A 21,025-nucleotide genomic window follows, 5' to 3' on the forward strand; every position below is an offset into this window, starting at 1 on the left:
GTCTTTTTCCTTTGTTTTTTGTTTTTGGAATTTCTGAAATGAGTGTGTTCTTTTCCTCTACAGGAGGCTCTTTCTTCATCCCAGACTTCAAGAACTTTACGTCTGTTTTCATGACTCCGTCACAGAAATTGCCATTGAAATGGCTTTTAAATTGTTCTTTGGATTAACCTTGTAGCTGTGTTTTCTTGATGTACAGCAACACTGCACAGACCATAAAGTAGTGTTAGAACTGCTGAAATCCATTCACAAAGAGATAAGGTTTAACTTCTTTCCACTGTTCAATACTGAACGTAAGATTGTTAAAGACCGGGATGATATGCTGCTGGATTTGATGCACTAAATCTTATTGTGAGACTTTTGAAGAAGATACTTGATCAAAATATGAAGAAGGGATTGTTAACTTATTTCCATTTTGGTATATACCATTAATTTATTTACTAGTTTGAAATAATGTGATGTGTTTTATGTAAAATTAATATAGGAATGTTTATCTGGGAAAAATACCCAATTCGTTGTATATTTTTCTCAAGACTAATATCGATATCTGGCGAAACAATCATGAAATTGGGAGGAGGTGACCAGGTTCTGTAACTGATTAGTGCTGTGACCATGAGCAAGTTGTTGTACCTCTGTGAGCTCAGAGTTTTCATGTACAAATGAAATGATTGCTTTGAGGTGTCTAAGTATATGAAATGATTGCTTTGAGGTGTCTAAGTATAGACCCTCTTAAGTATAAAATGTGCAATTTTTTCCCTCTTGCCTATTGTTTGGTACCTAAATTTGTAATGTCCAAGTACTGATTGCTTCTTAGATCAGATACTTTTCTTTAGTTTAGGTGTTTTAGTAGATACCTCACAGTGGGGGAAGAGAGGAGTGAAAATTAAACTTCTTTTTTTATTTATTTGATTTTCTTTACTCTTCCAGGTCAATTCTGTTTTGACTAGGATATATTTTTTTAAACTATTTGTCCATAAACTTTCATTGTTTTTCTCTTTGTTGAAATATATTCAGGTATACACACACATTTTATGCAAGTTCATGAATTTTGGGAAAGTTGTATGTAAACCTTTTTTAAAAACCTAATCATGTTGAAAACACTGAAAAAGCTGACTAAAAAAATTCTATGGTGACTTTTTTTGTTCGATACAAATTTTTGCCTTACAAGTATGGATCATTATGTATTGGGTTTTCCCAAAGGGGGACATTTTAATGAACAATAGTTTACTTGACTTTGAGTAGAGAAAGAAAAGTACTAAGATGAGAATTTTCATTGGCTGTCAGAATTTGGTGGATTGAAAGAAAGGAAGAACATGACAATTCTTAATTGACATTTACCCAACGGATTCTACTGAAGTCTCAGATGCCCCCAAGACTTTAAAATACTGGGTTCTTTCTTCTTCAGGACTTAACTTTGGAAGGCAAATTATGTCGGCACATCTAAAGCCAGTCCCTGCCTTTCCCCTACCTCAAACGTGAGACCTCCAGCTTACTCTGAATTAACTGCAAAATGTAGTGGATGCACCATTTGAAAGATTTGGTCTTAGAAGAAACACTATTATCCCTCTGTCATGAGTTTAAGAGATTTTCACCCAGGCGTTTAAGATGCAAACCACTATACTTGTCCCATTAGTGACTTGTGGGCCTTAATTTTGGCATTCAAAACAGGGAAAGAAACTTTGGTTTTTGAAATGTAGAAAATGGCTTGCAATATCCTCCCCCTTAAGATTATAATATTGGTCAAATGGTAGATAGACTCTTTACTACTGTCTTAGGACTGCTTGTGTACATATATAGGTATTGAGGTATTATTTAAAAGTATTTAGTAAATGTCTTAAATTTCTTGATATGTCCTCCAAAACACCATGAGCTATTTTTAATACTGAGAATTATTCATAAATGCAGCTATTGATCACCTCAGATTTTCAAACAGACTGAACTAAGACTTGGGATTTTACCATCAGGAACTTTTTGTTTCATTTAATGAAATTTTGGTTTGTTGAACTGCTTTCCTGGTGTCAAAGAATCATGAGACCACCATTTAATAACTGAAATAAAAAGACAAAGCAGACTACTGATGGTAATAAGGGCGAAGTCATTTGCAACATTGTAGATGTGCTCTGTAATGACCATGTTGCAGAGACATTGCATTTTTAAGAAATAAAACCAAACATTATCTTGGCTTTTATCTCTAAATGGATATCAAAATAAGCATTATAAGTAAACTTAGCTGCCTATTTTTCCATATACATTCAGATTCACATCTGAAAGTAGATCAGTCTGATTATTAGACAAGAAGTGCCTATCTGCCATTTTATTAAATAAAGAGGGACAAAGAATACTTTAGCAGATATAGAAGCATTCTTGAGTTGGAGTTTATTAGCATCCTGCAAAAGTTCTTGTTTACCAAAGACTGTAAATGCAAAAGCCTATATAACCAGCATTAAAAAAAAAAAAAAAAAAAAGTCAAGTGCTGTCTTACCACCATCATATATTTTTTAGCCCCACAAAATTACATTTTAGCTTCTAACCCCTTTCTCTTTCTTTATCGCTCTTTGTTTCTTTTGGTCAGGTTAGAGAAGAGAATGTTTCTTATTTGTGCCAAGGGACCCTTGATGGTGATGCATGCTGGCAAGATAGTAAATTTGCAGTGCCTGCTTTTTTATATTTCTAATACAAATGGGAAAAGCTATGAAATCAATTTACTAGGTTTGTCCACTCTGAACATTCTTGAAAATAATATTGTGAATAATCATGTGTTGTCTGTGTGATTTCCCTCTAAATAGTGCCTGGCATATGCTATGTGCTATAAAAGTGTTAGCTGCTACTACTACTACTACTACCACCACCATTTATTATTATTATTATTAAATATCCATTGGCTGAAAACCATGGAGTCAGCTAAATCATACCTTCTACTGTACAAAATTTTGGAAAGCTAAGAAAAAGTATTCTGCACTAAACACTTCTAAAACGATGACTTATACTTTGGATATTTTAAAATATATTATTGAATGTTACTAAAACTTTAATCTGTATACTAAACTGTGTGGAAATAATTTAATTTTGTAGAGTTGTACTTCTATATTCTATATAATTGAAGATATTTTTATACTATATTGATAGTTTTTAATAAAGATGGTTTAGAGGTTTGTTTGCAGTTGTGTTGCCTTTTTGTCCGTTCATCCTACCCTACAAACATTTATTACATTTCTGCTCTGTACCACGCACTGTTCTGGATGCCAGAGATACAGCAGTGAACAAAACAGCTAAAAATCCCTACCCCCATAGAGCTTATGTTCCCGTGGGAGAGGTAGGCCACAAGTAACACAAATAACTATGTTGACAAAAGCTAAGAGAAAAAAAAAGTGAAGCAAGAAAATGAGATATGAAGTGTGGGAGACAGGGTGGCCAGGGAAAGTGGTGCTGAGGTGATCCCACATCTCAAGTAAGTGAGGAAACTAACCAAGCTGATTGCCAAGGAAAGAAGAGTGAACAGTGCAAAGGCCCTGAGACTCTATACTTTCAACATATAAATCACCAGGACTTTTTTCATTCCCTAAATCAGTAAATAAAATACAATGCAGCAAATTAAACATTTTCAGCTTTATCTATTGAAAAGAGCTGATTCAGAGCTCTTAATAGGGTTAAAAAAAAAGCTACACTTCTAAGTACTTTCACTTTTGCTGTCTCCTAACAAATACATGTCAAAAGTAAGCTAGAGGATATCATAAAGGAATATGCTATGAACATGCCAACTATGGGGTCAAATGTCAGGGGAGAGGGGCAAGGGAGGCAAGAAAGGAAGGGACAGAAAATTGCCCTGGGAAGCAGCAGAAGACTTGCTTTTGTGGCCTCCGAGATACTTACTTTCCCTGTGACCAGAGATGGTTCCGTTGACCTCTCTTGGCACCTTAAAAAGACAGTCTGGCTTGGAGTGTGATTCAGGCAATTCACCCTTTAAATTTCTCCCTAAGTCCTCCGAATTACCTTAAAAGAATGAAACATTCCATTTTTCAGATTTTTGCAGATAAAATGCCTATCATTTCTTGAATTTGCAATGGGTTTCACAAAGGATTTTGAAGTCAACACAATGAGAAGACTTTAAATTTTTCAAGCTAGGAATAATGATTAATGCAATTGCTTCATTAAGATTAATCTGGCAGCAGCATGTAAAATGTAGAGAGACTCCAGCTGAAAAACCAGTTGAGTCAAATAAGCCACTATGGAAAGGAAGGTAGCACCAAACATGGTACCAGTAGGACTTGCCAACTAGCTTTATGTGAGGTAATCAAAATATTAACAGAATTCCTGCTCTGGAATCCTTCTGGCCTAAATATTTGTTTTTTTATTAGTGACAAGTACTATTAAAAGTGTTCGGACACACTTAAGATAATAAAGAAACAAATGTAACAAGTTCAAAAAAGCCAGTAACTTATCTCACATTTTATAGATGTGTTTCAAGACTGCAAGTCCTACAGAGTAAGAGATGATAAGATGGAATCTTCCTTTATTAGAAACCATCAAACAAGCTGTAAAGAGGAATCAGGAATATATTCTTTTATTAATAATACTAAGACATTATTTGCCTCTTTCACTCATTAGCATACAGTGGAGTTCTCCACCAGCTACATGTTGTGTGATATTGCAGCAAATGGAGTGCAAAAGCAGCTATGTAAATCCAGCTGTCTTTTATTAAGCCAGACATTTAAAAAGACTTTCAAAAATATAAAACAAGGCTGTTCCCACTACGGTTTTTTTTTTGTTTGAAAATAGTTATTTTTTATTTTAAAATGTTTCTTATGTAGGGGTTTACTATTGTTACTTTAAATGAGTTGATTTTTAAATTTTTCTGTTTCAATTTCTGAAATGGTTAATGTCAACACATATCACCAAAACAGAAGCTTCTTTGTGGTCTTCCAAGAAGAGTGAAAAGAGATCCTAAAATCAAAGTTTGTGAACCACTGTTCTCGAACAGGTCATTGATTCTCAACCCTGCACATTAGAATTACCTGGGGAGGACTTCCCTGGTGGCGCAGTGGTTAAGAATCCGCCTGCCAATGCAGGGGAACACAGGTTCAAGCCCTGGTCTGGGAAGATCCCACGTGCCGTGGAGCAACTAAGCCTGTGTACCACAACTACTGAGCCTGTGCTCGAGAGCCCGTGAGCCACAACTACTGAGCCTGAGTGCCACAACTACTGAAGCCCAGGTGCCTAGAGCCCATGCTCCACAACAAGAGGAAGCCCAGGGGCAGCAATGAAGACCCAACACAGCCAAAATTTAATTAATTAATTATTTCTAAAAAAGGAAGAAAAGAAAATACAAGGCTTAAAATAAAAAAAATCTAAATAAAAAAAAAAAAAAAAGAATTACCTGGGGAATTCAAATTCAAATACAGACACCAGGGCTCACTTCTAGATATCCTGATTTAACAGTCAGGACCTAAGCCAATCATCAGTTAGACTAAACACTCCCCCACTCCCCACCTCTGAGTGTGCAGTCTGGCTTGAGCACCACTGCTCTATACAGAATTACCAATTTAAATAAAATACAGAAGAGGAACATCTTGTGTTACGGGGTGCAGTCAGTAAAACCAGTGACTAGACAAACGACCCCTGCTAAATTAGACGAGCAGAAATTAAAGCAATTTCTAACAGAAGGTGTAAGGCAGCGGTCCTCAACCCTTTTGGTACCAAGGCCCAGTTTAGTGCAAGACAATTTTTCCAAGGACAGGGAAGCTGGGGATGGTTCACGCAGTAAGGCCATCGATGGGGAGCGGCAGATGAAGTTTCACTGGATGGCCCGCTGCTCACCCCCTGCTCTGCCGCAGGGTTCTTAACAGGCGGCGTCCTAGTACCTGGCCTAAGGGTTACCCTGGGAACTAAAACTAAACTCGGTTAATCCCACACAGTTGGTTTACTGCTCTGTCCTGGTTTGGGCTACTAAATTTCCTTATACAGAACTGGTTCTCCCGCGACTGTTCCCGCACCTTCCTGGGTCAGAACCCACTGGCCTCCTAGCCCTGCCTGCCGCACGGACAGCCCCACACCAACACTTGCCAAGACACTTTTAGAGACTTGCACCACGCGGAGTAGCCACGTGTCGGGAGTCACGTGGCCGGCGCCGGGTGGCGGAAGGCAGTTGGAGGCACCTGCGCAACTCCGCGACCCCGGCACACTGGTTTCCCGGCGTGCTGAGTGCCGCTTTCCAGTCGGGACGACGCTGAAGCAGTTTTTGGCTTCCCTTCGTCCGTCTCTCCCGCTTTCGTTTTGAGCTTCTGCTGCCCGATTTCACGTCCATCGTCCCACCATGCAGCGTGTACCTCCGAAGAAGAAGCTGGAGAAGAAGGTGGAGAAGCAGCTCTTTGACGCCGCGTCCTTCAGGAAGGACCTGCTGGCGGGCAGGGTGGCGGCGGCCGTATCCAAGACGACGGTGGCGCCCATTGAGCGGGTAAAGCTGCTGTTGCAGGTGCAGGTGTCGTCCAAGCAGATCAGCCCGGAGGCCCAGTACAAAGGCCTCGTGGACTGCCTGGTCCGGATTCCCCGTGAGCAGGGTGTGTACACGAGGCCGCCACACCAGTCTCTCCCCGCGCCAGGTCAGCTTGCCAGAAAAGCGGGTGGGTGGGCCGGGCGGGGACGCTTGCGGGCGCCACGGCCATGTTTGTCGGTGATGAGTTTGTTTTCTTTGCCTTCGATAATTCAATTTCTTAACGGGTCTAAGAGGCTCTGCTTTCCCAGGGCCAAGAAGGCCTACACGTGACCAGTCCTGGGGCAAGGGAGACCACCACCTTCTCTTTCTCTAATTTTTCCCTTCGCAGGAGGCTCTGCACCTCTGTGCACCTGTGTCTGGCTCAGGAGGAAAATGGTTGACCTCCCCGTATTGGGGTGGATGCCATCAGGCCCTTGGCTGTATGTTAATAGGTGCTTTAAGTTGCTTAAATATTTGTTGAAATAATACGTTTAAGAGAAGTATTCCAAATATGGAAGCATTGGGGCCTCTCAGTATCTAGTATGTATTCAGTGAAAAGAGGTTCTGTTTATTCTCAAGAACTACTGAAGACCAGGGCTGAGACCAAGGAGGCACTCACATCTGCCCAAATTTTAGGGGGACGCCAAAAAAAAAAAAAAAAAAACTCAGTAGTAGAAACAAATAACATTTTAATGCAGTATTTTTAAAAATCGAAATTAATGCGAAAAACCCATGATGAGCAATATATAAAAATTTTAAGTAAAGACGGGATCAGTATTAATTTTTATTTTTTTGCATCAGGCTCTGTTTTTACTTAAAGTTTTGATATTTTGATCCCTTGTGGAGTTTTTTTCCATTAATACTGAAATGATTTCAAGGAATAGATAATGAAAATGCTTTATTAATCATTCAGTGCCCTCCTCTTACTGAATGGCTCCTTAAGTTAGCTAAGTGGATAAGAGGATAAATTGATCAGAAATTTTCTGATATAGTTGGATTCAATTGAAACCTCTATATGAACTCTAAAAAGGAAAGAGGTCTATTTATTGTGTATTCTGAACAAGAAGTGTAGTGGCTTCAACTCCAGTGCAGTCCTTTCTTTCACTCCTAAGTCTAGGGCAGGTTACTCTTCCTCCCATAAAAAAGGATTCCTGGGAACTCCCTGGTGGTCTATTGGTTAGGACTCCTCACTTCCACTGCAGGGGGCACGGGTTCAGTCCCTGGTCAGGGAGCTAGGATCGCGCAAGCAGAGTATTTCAGGTTGAGGGTAGACTGTTAAGGCATCATCTAAACTGTGGATTTAAAGTGCCCATCTGGGAGCTGAGTTTAGATCTTTAATGGTAAGTGAGTGGTTCACATCCTCTCACTCCCATTTATTTTATCAGAGCAAGCTTCCCATTTCTCTTCAGAGAAGTAGGAGCCTCTTTATTATTTGCTAATCTGCTTTAAATATTCAGTCAGGTAAAGTTAAATATTCTGGATAGATTGTGCTGACCAGTGCTAAATCGTTTTATATTTTAAAGTTTTTTGTAGTATTTAAACCTAAATTTATTCCGTATGGCTCTTGTAAATTGAGAACATTATGAATAGTATTCTGGTTCCAGCTTTCTTTAAGCAGAATTTTAAGAAAATGTTTTCTAGTATATACAAGGCCTTGTTATGAGTACACCATGGTATATGCTATGCTAGAAGATTAGTAATACACAACAGGGATAATATTGCCATCTAGGGGCATTTTTGGAAACTCGTTAGGAATTTTTTGTTTAACACAAAGATAGAGGGGAATAATCCTTAACTGCAATGATATGAAAGGCAAAATCCAGGGCTGCTAAACATCCCGCTGCTGCTGCTGTACACGGCCAGTCCTACACAACAAAGACTTGCCCTACAACCTCATGACTCAGATCTCCCACTGGACATTCACGTAGCAGTAAAACCTGTTTATGATTATCTAAGCCTAGAAACTAACTCTTATTTACCTATAAACACAAACTGTCTGGGGCAGAATTCTAGTACACAGTGATTCCAGTAATGCAGCTATCTTGTAAGTAGAGGAAAGATTGTACTTTGTTTTATTCAGAATTTTACTGAGAGTTATTCATCATTGTGAAAACTCATGTTAGGAGTTCTGTGTGTGATATTTGGTCACCACTTATATCATCTGCATTTTTTTTTTTTTTTTTTTTGCGGTACGCGAGCCTCTCACTGCTGTGGCCTCTCCCGTCGCAGAGCACAGGCTCCGGACACGCTGGCTCAGCGGCCATGGCTCACGGGCCTAGCCAGTCTGCGGCATGTGGGATCTTCCCGGACGGAGGGGGCACGAACCCGTGTCCCCTGCATCAGCAGGTGGACTCTCAACCACTGTGCCACCAGGGAAGGCCATCTGCATTTTTAACTATTGAATTCATGATGATTGTATAGATATATTTATTAAATATAAATATATTTTTTTTTCCAAATGTCAACGTGTGTCTTAAGCACAACTGATTCATTATAAATAGAAGCAAGCATCGGACTGTTAAGTCTATGGTGTGATCACGCCTCACCAATTTACTAAGTAATATATATGTTTTATTATAAACTCTTTTATTTTTTCTTTGTATATAGCAGAAAGGGCATTATATTGATTTTTTTTAGAACTAGTGAAGAGGTCATTGTCTTTGAATTCTATTTCTAGATAGTAAAGGAAGCATTGTAAAATATTTATTATGTATAGAAGACTTGAACCTGGTAGCGCTGAGAATCACTGTGCTAAATCATTATGGAACTTTACTAGGCAATCATATTCTGAGGCTGTTATTTTCTGGAATTTACCTTCTGTCTCTTTTGTGAAAGTCAAATACATTGCAGTCTCAGTGTTCTGAAGTTTCTCTTGTTTTTCCTGTTTGCTCGAGTTTTACTGATAACTTTTCCTTTCTTTAGGCAATGTGGAATAAGCATAAGAGACAATGAATTCAGAAGGTACAACAAGATGCTCTCTCACTATCTTCTTACCTTATCTCTTTCTTTACACCTCAAGGAGAGAGCTCTTCATTCTTCCTCTGAACATAGCTTTAAACATCTCCTTGGGTGTCTTTGATACTTTTTATAAGCTTTCCTTGGCTTATGAAAGCTTCTGGATTTATCCTGACTAATGCTTTTTTTTTTGCTGAACGCGGGCCTCTAACTGTTGCGGCCTCTCCCGTTGCGGAGCACAGGCTCCGGACGCGCAGGCTCAGCGGCCATGGCTCACGGGCCCAGCCGCTCTGTGGCATGTGGGATCTTCCCGGACCGGGGCACGAACCCGTGTCCCCTGCATCGGCAGGCGGACTCTCAACCACTGTGCCACCAGGGAAGCCCCTGACTAATGCTTTTTAAAAAAATTATTCTATTCTTTAGTTGGTATTATGACCTTCCAACTTTGTATGTGTACTTTTATTTAGTACTTTTTAAAACTGTATTACACAAATAATGCATGTTTACTATAGAAAATTGAAAAACATAGAGAAACAAAAAGTTTTTTTAAAGCACTGCTAACATCACCACAGTTAACATTTTGGTGTCTGTGCTGTGATTTTTTTTTCACTGAGCAAGCTATGCATCGGTAAATATATTTTAATTAATATAATTGTTTTATTTAATATATTGTAACATAGGCTTTTAAAGATATTATTTCTAAATCTCATTTTTAAGACCCTACCAGTACTCTTTTCTCTTTTAGGTATTCCTGGCCATGAATTCATCAGCTGTCTTTAATCTGAACTTTTCCAAACATATTTTCCTGAAGGCTAAAGCAGGGAGGTTTTTATATCTTGAAGAAGATATTTTGGGGTATGGAAAGAAAATGTTAGGTATATGTGTTATCTAAATAAAACGGGAATATAAACTTTACTGATATTTAGTAAATGAATTGGCAGTGGAACCTATGGTTGGCCAAATGTCAGTTATATATCACAGGATGCTATGGTATCCTGAAAAAAAGAGTAGGAGTTACACAGGGTAAAGGGGATAACAGGTACCCTTACTCAATTATTGTATACTGAACATATTATAGTTTATGTTGGCTCAGTTAAATGGATTTATATAGATAAGAAGACTATTTGAATATTTGAAATTGTCAAGAATACTATTTGAAATATAGATTCACATACACTATTTTTAAGAATGAACCTCACCCTAAGGGTGCCTTGAGATAATAGCAGATGATAGTATAAAAACATCATGATTAGAAAGATATCTGAAAATACTGTTTTTTAACTATTAAAACAAATGCTCAGTTGTGCCCTAATATCTAAAAGTTTTCCCTGACCATCCTATCTAAATAGCCCTTCCTCATTCTCCAACTGCATATACTATTTTTTTCTTGTGGCCACTTGACATATTTATTTGTTCATTGTCTGTCTTTCTCAAAATGTAAGCTCCATAAGACCAAGAACTTTGTTCCTATGCACTTGGTACCAAATAAAAGGTTTTTAAATGAAGAATCTTTTTTTTTAAATTTTTATTGGAGTATAGATGATTTACAGTGCTGTGTAAATGAAGAATCTTTATCTCATTCTTTAATTTCTCTTTTGGATATGTTTTACAAATGTACGTAACAGGGTAGTATAGTAGCAAAGGTATATTATTTACATTTTTAAGTATGTACATATTTGAGAGTCATGATTACATTTTTTTAACTGATAGGCAGACTGTCAAAGCATGTTGGAGCCTGCTAGTCTAGAATATACAGTTGACCCTTGAACAACAAGGGTTTGAACTGTGTGGGTCTGCTTACACATGAATTTTTTTTCCCCCAGTAGCAAATACTACAGTACTTGATCCCTGGTTGGTTGAATCCATGGTTGCAGAACCGTGGATATGGAAGAACCACATATAGGGAGAGCTAACTACAAGTTATTACTTGGATTTTTGACTGCATGGATAATCAGCATCCCTAACCCTTACGTTGTTCAAGGGTCAACTGTATACCCAAACATGCCTAGCATTTCCATTCTTGGCTAGTAAGTGGACCAGTAAATGGCCCAGTAACTTTTTCCCATTTTCCCATCAGTTCTGTATTAATTCTTAATTATTTGCTCAGAATTAAGTTCAGAGTAGGTTTTTCTCACCCTTAAATTTTGAAGAGATTATTTTTACTTAGCAATTAAGTAAAAAAAAAAAACTTAGATGTTCTGCTATTAGCAGAGAAATATACCACAGCCCCTATGTTTGTCTCTGTCAATTTTGTGATTATATATTAGGAAACTCTCCTTTTGTTCTCTGTGACGAGTCAAATACTGCTACATTTGCATCACACTTGCTTTTCCTTGTTTTATTCTGACCACAAAGTACTACTGTTTTATCCAAAATGGATTTTTACCTAGAGGCAATAGAGATTTAATAGCTCTAGGTCTGGAGTCAGATAGATCTAGAAAATTCTGAAGTTAAGTCCCAACCTTTCCCTTACCTTGTAACCTTGAACAGTTTTTATTTAACCTCTCTCAACCTCAGTCTTCTCAGTTCTATACAAGGTATAATAATATTACCTACCTCATATGGAAGTTGCGATGGTTAAACAAGATAATGCCTGTAAAATACTCAGCCATGTGTCTATTGCATAGTTAGTGCTCAATAAATTTTAACTCTTTAATCATTTTGAATACATTCCTAAATTTAGAAACATGTATTCCTCATGTTCATTTGTAAATGAATGTATTTGGGATAAATTTGCATTACATATAGATTTTTGTAATCTATCTAAAGAACCTACATAGTACACAGTGTACTTAAAGTACATTTGAGTAAAACCTTGAAACCTGGCCCCCAGAAATAATATTTCTATAGAAGATGCATTCAGAGTTCCACTTTGAGGTTCCTCCTCTTTGTACTCTTACTAAGGACATTGGAACTCCTAAAAGCATGGTACAGCAGTGAGATGCAAAGAAGGGAATAAGTTTTTTAAGTATGATCTGTGGAAAAAGAGGCTAAAGCAGGGGTTTTTAACCTGATATCTGTAGCTCCAGGGAATCCATGAATCCTGAGAAATACATGCAAAAGTATTTTATGTGTGTGAGATACTTTTTCATATATAACTCATTAAGAGCTGCCACTGTTATACTGCTAGGGATTTTTTTATTTCTAGATTTTTCACTGAGACATTGACAGTTGTTTTGATGAATCCTCTAGGTTTTTTCATGCAAATACAATTTTGCTAAAAGGAATACATTCTTCTGTCAATGCTAGCAAACCCCTTTAGTCATTAAATCTGTCACTCTGTCAAGGTCTCGTTAATATGCAGATGTCTTTGTCATCAGAATCTTCCATTTATATTCAGTACATTAGCCAAAGTTACAAACCTTTATACTATTCTTATATTTATATGACACTCTTTTGTGAAATAAATATTAATTCAGTACTATAATCATAATTATATAATTATAACTAATAACTCATAATCTGAAACCTGTAATATCTCAATACCATCTAGCTGAATCAACCATTTCCAAAATGACTATTAATAAATAAGAGCCATGTATAAAATGGGAATTCTAATACATGATACATATATTAGAATTCGTGATACATGACACTTTTTAAAACTCAGTTTATTACTTTGGGTTTTTTTTTAAACAAATGATGATTTCAACTTAAATCCCATTTGATCAGATTGGCAGTTCTTTAGCCAGTATGTTCTTCTTTATCCTTTTAAGATCCTCTGCGAACTTCCGGGGAAGATGGCGGAAGAGTAAGACACGGAGATCACCTTCCTCCCCACAGATACACCAGAAATACAGCTACACGTGGAACAACTCCTACAGAACACCTACTGAACGCTGGCAGAAGACCTCAGACCTCCCAAAAGGCAAGAAACTCCCCACGTACCTGGGTAGGGCAAAGCGGAGAGATTCCCTTACAGAGGATCGGTGCCAACCGGCACTCACCAGCCCGAGAGGCTTCTCTGCTTGCCTGCTGGGGCGGGCGGTGCTGGAAGCTGAGGCTCGGGCTTCGGTCAGAAAGCAGGGAGAGGACTGGGGCTGGCGGCGAGAACTCAGCCTGAAGGGGGCTAATGCGCCACAGCTATCCGGGAGGGAGCCCGGGAAAACTCTGGAGCAGCCGAAGAGGCAAGAGACTTTTTCTTCCCTCTTCGTTTCCTGGTACGCTAGGAGAGGGGATTAAGAGCGCTGCTTAAAGGAGCTCCAGAGACGGGCGCAAGCCGGGCTAAAAGCGCGGACCCCAGAGACGGGCGGGGGACGGTGGTGCTGCTGCTGCCGCTGCCAAGAGGCCTGTGTGCAAGCGCAGGTCACTGTCCACGCCGCCCTTCGGGGAGCCTGTGCAGCCCATCATTGCCGGGGTCCCGGGTTCCAGGGAAGGCTTCCCTGGGAGAACGCACGGCGCGCCTCACGCCGGCCTCTGCCGCTGCAGGCTCGCCCTGCACTCCGTGCCCCTCCCTGCCCGCCGGCCTGAGTGAGCCAGAGTCCACAAAGCGGCTGCTCCTTTAACCCTGTCCTGTCTGAGCGAAGAACAGACGCCTTCCGGCGACCTACACGCAGAGGCGGGGCCAAATCCAAAGCTGAGACCCGGGAGCTGTGAGAACAAAGACGAGAAAGGGAAATCTCTCCCAGCAGCCTCAGAAGCAGCGGATTAAAGCTCCACAATCAACTTGATGTACCCTGCATCTGTGGAATATATGAATAGACAACAAATCATCCCAAATTGAGGAGCCAGGAGTCAGTGCTGTGCCTCTGAGGTGGGAGAGCCAACTTCAGGACACTAGTCCACAAGAGACCTCCCAGCTCCACATAATATCAAACGGCGAAAAGCTTCCAGAGATCTCCATCTCAACACCAGCACCCAGCTTCAGTCAACGACCAGCAAGCTACAGTGCTGGACACCCTATGCCAAACAACTAGCAAGACAGGAACACAACCCCACCCATTAGCAGAGAGGCTGCCTAAAATCATAAGAAGTCCGCAGACACCCCAAAACACACCACCAGACGTGGACCTGCCCACCAGAAAGACAAGATCCAGCCTCATCCACCAGAACACAGGCACTAGTCACCTCCACCAGGAAGCCTACACAACCCACTAAACCAACCTTAGCCACTGGGGACAGACACCAAAAAAAACGGGAACTACAAACCTGCAGCCTGCAAAAGGGAGACCCCAAACACAGTAACATAAGCAAAATGAGAAGACAGAAAAACACACAGCAGGAGAAGGAGCAAGATAAAAACCCACTAGACCTAACAAATGAAGAGGTACTTGGCTGTCTATCTGAAAAAGAATTCAGAATAATGATAGTAAAGATGATCCAAGATTCTATTTCCAAGATCCAAAATCTTGGAAATAGAATAGACAAAATGCAAGAAACAGTTAACAAGGACCTAGAAGAACTAAAGATGAATCAAGCATCGATTAAAAACACAATAAATGAAATGAAAAATACTCTAGATGGGATCAATAGCAGAATATCTGAGGCAGAAGAACGGATAAGTGAGGTGGAAGATAAAATAGTGGAAATAACTGCTGCAGAGCAAAATAAAGAAAAAAGAATGAAAAGAACAGAGGACAGTCTCAGAGACCTCTGGGACAACATTAAACGCACCAACATGCGAATTATAGGAGTTCCAGAAGAAGAGAAAAAGAAAGGGACTGAGAAAATATCTGAAGAGATTATAGCTGAAAACTTCCCTAATATGGGAAAGGAAATAGTTAATCAAGTCCAGGAGGAACAGAGATTCCCATACAGAATAAACCCAAGGAGAAATACGCCAAGACACATATTAATCAAACTGTCAAAAAGTAAACACAAAGAAATCATATTAAAAGCAGCAAGGGAAAAACAACAAATAACACACAAGGGAATCCCCATCAGGATAACAGCTGATCTCTCAGCAGAAACTCTACAAGCCAGAAGGGAGTGGCAGGACATAATTAAAGTGATGAAGGAGAAAAACCTGCAACCAAGATTACTCTACCCAGCAAGGATCTCATTCAGATTTGATGGAGAAATTAAAACCTTTAGAGACAAGCAAAAGCTAACAGAGTTCAGCACCACCAAACCAGCTTTACAACAAATGCTAAAGGAACTTCTCTAGGCAAGAAACACAGCAGAAGGAAAAGACCTACAATAACGAACCCAAAACAATTAAGAAAATGGGAATAGGAACATACATATCAATAATTACCTTAAATGTAAATGGACTAAATGCTCCCACCAAAAGACACAGATTGGCTGAATGGATACAAAAACAAGACCCATATATATGCTGTCTACAAGAGACCCACTTCAGACCTAGAGACACATACAGACTGAAAGTAAGGGGATGGAAAAAGATATTCCATGCAAATGGAAACCAAAAGAAAGCTGGAGTAGCAATTCTCATATCAGACAAAATAGACTTTAAAATAAAGACTACTAGAAGAGACAGAGAAGGACACTACGTAATGATCAAGGGATCGATCCAAGAAGACGATATAACAATTGTAAATATTTATGCACCCAACATAAGAGCACCTCAATACATAAGGCAAATACTAACAGCCATAAAAGGAGAAATCAACAGTAACACTTTCATAGTAGGGGACTTTAACACCCCACTTTCACAAATGGACAGATCATCCAAAATGAAAATAAGTACGGAAACACAAGCTTTAAATGATACATTAAACAAGATGGACTTAATTGATATTTATAAGACATTCTACCCAAAAACAAGAGAATACACATTTTTCTCAAGTGCTCATGGAACATTCTCCAGGATAGATCATATCTTGGGTCACAAATCAAGCACAAATCTTAAATTGGTAAATTTGAGAAAATTGAAATTGTATCAAGTATCTTTTCCGGCCACAATGCTATGAGACTAGATATCAATTACAGGAAAAGATCTGTAAAAAATAAAAACACATGGAGGCTAAACAATACACTACTTAATAACGAAGGGATCACTGAAGAAATCAAAGAGGAAATTAAAAAATACCTAGAAACAAATGACAATGGAGACACGACGACCCAAAACCTATGGGATGCAGCAAAAGCAGTTCTAAGAGGGAAGTTTATAGCAATACAATCCTACCTTAAGAAACAGGAAACATCTCGAATAAACAACCTAACCTTGCACCTAAAGCAATTAGAGAATGAAGAACAAAAACATCCCAAAGTTAGCAAAAGGAAAGAAATCATAAAGGTCAGATCAGAAATAAATGAAAAAGAAATGAAGGAAACGATAGCAAAGATCAATAAAACTAAAAGCTGGTTCTTTAAGAAGATAAACAAAATTGATAAACCATTAGCCAGACTCATCAAGAAAAAAAGGGAGAAGACTCAAATCAATAGAATTAGAAATGAAAAAGGAGAAGTAACAATTGACACTGCAGAAATACAAAAGATCATGAGAGATTACTACAAGCAACTCTATGCCAATAAAATGGACAACCTGGAAGAAATGGACAAATTCTGAGAAATGTACAACCTGCCAAGACTGAATCAGGAAGAAATAGAAAATATGAACAGACCAATCACAAGCACTGAAATTGAAACTGTGATAAAAAATCTTCCAACAAACAAAAGCCCAGGACCAGATGGCTTCACAGGCGAATTCTATCAAGCATTTAGAGTAGAGCTAACACCTATCCTTCTCAAACTCTTCCAAAATATAGCAGAGGGAGGAACACTCCCAAACTCATTCTACGAGGCCACAATCACCTTGATACCAAAACCAGGCAAGGATGTCACAAAGAAAGAAAACTACAGGCCAATATCCCTGATGAACATAGATGCAAAAATCCTCAACAAAATACTAGCAAACAGAATCCAACAGCACATTAAAAGGATCATACACCATGATCAAGTGGGGTTTATTCCAGGAATGCAAGGATTCTTCAATATACACAAATCAATCAACGTGATACACCATATTAACAAATTGAAGGAGAAAAACCATATGATAATCTCAATAGATGCAGAGAAAGCTTTCGACAAAATTCAACACCCATTTATGATAAAAACCCGCAGAAAGTAGGCATAGAGGGAACTTTCCTCAACATAATAAAGGCCATATATGACAAACCCACAGCCAGCATCGTCCTCAATGGTGAAACACTGAAAACATTTCCACTAAGATCAGGAACAAGACAAGGTTGCCCACTCTCACCACTCTTATTCAACTTAGTTTTGGAAGTTTTAGCCACAGCAATCAGAGAAGAAAAGGAAATAAAATGAAACCAAATCAGAAAAGAAGAAGTAAAGCTGTCACTGTTTGCAGCTGACATGATACTATACATAGAGAATCCTAAAGATGCTACCAGAAAACTACTAGAGCTAATCAATGAATTTGGTAAAGTGGCAGGATACAAAATTAATGCACAGAAATCTCTGGCATTCCTATATACTAATGATGAAAAATCTGAAAGTGAAATCAAGAAAACACTCCCATTTACCATTGCAACAAAAAGAATAAAATATCTAGGAATAAACCTACCTAAGGAGACAAAAGACCTGTATGCAGAAAATTATAAGACACTGATGAAAGAAATTAAAGATGATACAAATAGATGGAGAGTTGTACCATGTTCTTGGATTGGAAGAATCAACATTGTGAAAATGACTCTAGTACCGAAAGCAATCTACAGATTCAATGCAATCCCTATCAAACTACCACTGGTATTTTTCACAGAACTAGAACAAAAAATTTCAGAATTTGTATGGAAACACAAAAGACCCCGAATAGCCAAAGCAAGCTTGAGAACGAAAAATGGAGCTGGAGGAATCAGGCTCCCTGACTTCAGACTATACTACAAAGCTACAGTAATCAAGACAGTATGGTACTGGCACAAAAACAGACAGATAGATCAATGGAACAGGATAGAAAGCTCAGAGATAAACCCACGCACATATGGTCACCTTATCTTTGATAAAGGAGGCAGGAATGTACAGTGGAGAAAGGACAGTCTCTTCAATAAGTGGTGCTGGGAAAACTGGACAGGGACATGTAAAAGTATGAGATTAGATCACTCCCTAACACCATACACAAAAATAAGCTCAAAATGGATTAAAGACCTAAATGTAAGGCCAGACACTATCAAACTCTTAGAGGAAAACATAGGCAGAACACTCTATGGTATAAATCACAGCAAGATCCTTTTTGACCCACCTCCTAGAGAAATGGAAATAAAGACAAAAATAAACACATGGGACCTAATGAAACTTAAAAGCTTCTGCACAGCAAAGGAAACCATGAACAAGACCTAAAGAGAACCCTCAGAATGGGAGAAAATATTTGCAAATGAAGCAACTGACAAAGGATTAATCTCCAAAATTTATAAGCAGCTCATGCAGCTCAATAACAAAAAAACAAACAACCCAATCCAAAAATGGGCAGAAGACCTAAATAGACATTTCTCCACAGAAGATATATAGACTGCCAACAAACACATGAAAGGATGCTCAACATCTTTATTCATTAGAGAAATGCAAATCAAAACTACAATGAGATATCATCTCACACTAGTCAGAATGGCCATCATCAAAAAATCTAGAAACAATAAATGCTGGAGAGGGTGTGGAAAAAAGGAAACACTCTTGCACTGCTGGTGGGAATGTGAATTGGTACTGCCACTATGGAGAACGGTATGGAGGTTCCTTAAAAAACTACAAATAGAACTACCATATGACCCAGCAATCCCACTACTGGGCATATACCCTGAGAAAACCATAATTCAAAAAGAGTCATGTACCAAAATGTTCATAGCAGCCCTATTTACAATAGCCCGGAGATGGAAACAACCTAAGTGTCCATCATTGGATGAATGGATAAAGAAGATGTGGCACATATATACAATGGAATATTACTCAGCCATAAAAAGAAACGAAATTGAGCTATTTGTAATGAGGTGGATGGACCTAGAGTCTGTCATACAGAGTGAAGTAAGTCAGAAAGAGAAAGACAAATACTGTATGCTGACACATATATATGGAATTTAAGGGAAAAAAATGTCATGAAGAACATAGGGGTAAGAGAGGAATAAAGACACAGACCTACTAGAGAATGGACTTGAGGATATGGGGAGGGGGAAGGGTAAGCTGTGAGAAAGCAAAAGAGAGGCATGGACATATATACACTACCAAACATAAGATAGATAGCTAGTGGGAAGCAGCCGCATAGCACAGGGAGATCAGCTCGGTGCTTTGTGACCGCCTGGAGGGGTGGGATAGGGAGGGTGGGAGGGAGACACAAAAGGGAGGGGATATGGGAACATATGTATATGTATAACTGATTAAATTTGTTATAGAGCAGAAAAAAAATAAACTGGTAAAAAAAAAAAAAAAACATCCTCTGCAAGTAGTCTGTTGTTGTGTTCTTATAAAACATGGTCTAGAAAATCAAATCTTATTCTTCCGTATCATTTACACCGTCACATTTTTCTTTCAACATTTCTCTTCCACAGGTCTGACCTCAGAAAATAAAAATGCTTAGCTATGTTATTAAATGTTTTTTATTAACTATGAAGAACTTAAAAATCTCTAAAAATACCTCCAAACGTTAGATTCACCAACTTCCCTCAGTAATTCAATGTGGCCATAACTAGCAAGAAATATTCCTTTATAATTTGCTTATATTTCTCATGTTTTAAGATTTTTATTTTGCTTCCATTAAAGAAAAATTGTTGACCTTTCTTAGTACAGAAAATATTTGTATGATTAAATTATTTATGGAAAAGTGTTATAGTTAAGGGACTGAATTACTGAGCCAGATTGCTTCGGTTTGAATCCAGGTCTACAGTTTTTTGACTAAGTGACACTGGGCAAGTTACTTAAGTAACTTCTCTCTGCCATAGAAGTTGTTTTTAACTCATTTCTTCATATTTAAAATGGAGAGACTAATAGTACCTACATCAGGGGTGATTATGAGAATTAAATGAATAAAATGTAGTTCCTAGAAATTAGTATTATTGTTTTGTTTATATTGCCTCAAAAAATTTTACAGTAATCATTTTCCATTTTTTAAAAAATAGAGCTTTATTTACCATACTTTAATAATTTTAGGGCTTCTCTAAGTTTTGTTTCTGCAGAAACCCAAAGCTGAAGTAGAGCTTTGGAGACAGAAGACTTGATTCAAAATCCTGGTTATAGTTTCTAAACTTATAAAAGTTTCAATTTATGCATGTATAAAATGGGTATTATAGGAGAACGTATGTCATAAGCATAGTGTGATGATTAAATGAAATATATAAAGCCTTTGCCAGTGCCTGGCACATATTAAATGCTCAAGAAATTGTAGCTATTACCATTACGTGTTAAATGCCCTAGTAATTTATGCCTACAACTGAATGCCTTGTAACTGAATCAGCTGTGAGGACTGAGATTTCTTGGCTATTTATAAACTTCTTAATTGTCTTTGTGCAACTGCTTTATATTTAGCTTGGGATCACCAATATTCAGTGTTTTTTCCCACAAAGTATAGTTATTTAACAAATAAATATATTTCCCTTTGTGTGTTTATCTAATCTAACTTTTAGTTTCTGAGCACTGGGCCCAGTCAACTGAGATTATCTTCATTTGTATTTTTATCTTTAGAAGACTGATTCTGGGTAT

The 21,025-nt window shown here is 38.3% G+C and overlaps 2 protein-coding genes across 4 annotated transcripts in view; both read left to right on the forward strand.

The window, feature by feature from the left end:
* INTU (inturned planar cell polarity protein) overlaps nucleotides 1–3,044 on the forward strand; it is a gene marked incomplete at its 5' end in the record, with an annotated part of 79,010 nt that extends 75,966 nt beyond the window's left edge. For all 3 annotated transcript variants that reach the window (XM_081240847.1, XM_081240845.1, XM_081240846.1), the window contains one exon: nucleotides 64–3,044. In XM_081240847.1, the coding sequence (XP_081096973.1) occupies nucleotides 64–175 (112 nt within the window). In that variant the 3' untranslated portion in view covers nucleotides 176–3,044. The remainder of the gene's footprint in view (nucleotides 1–63) is intronic.
* Nucleotides 3,045–6,307: 3,263 nt separating this feature from the next.
* SLC25A31 (solute carrier family 25 member 31) overlaps nucleotides 6,308–21,025 on the forward strand; it is a gene marked incomplete at both ends in the record, with an annotated part of 31,897 nt that continues 17,179 nt past the window's right edge. Inside the window, 1 exon segment of the mRNA XM_081241612.1 lies at nucleotides 6,308–6,551. Coding sequence (XP_081097738.1) covers nucleotides 6,308–6,551 — 244 coding nt within the window.

The sequence above is a fragment of the Mesoplodon bidens genome (assembly GCF_964165515.1).
Source record: "Mesoplodon bidens genome assembly, chromosome: 1".
Lineage (NCBI taxonomy): Eukaryota > Metazoa > Chordata > Mammalia > Artiodactyla > Ziphiidae > Mesoplodon > Mesoplodon bidens.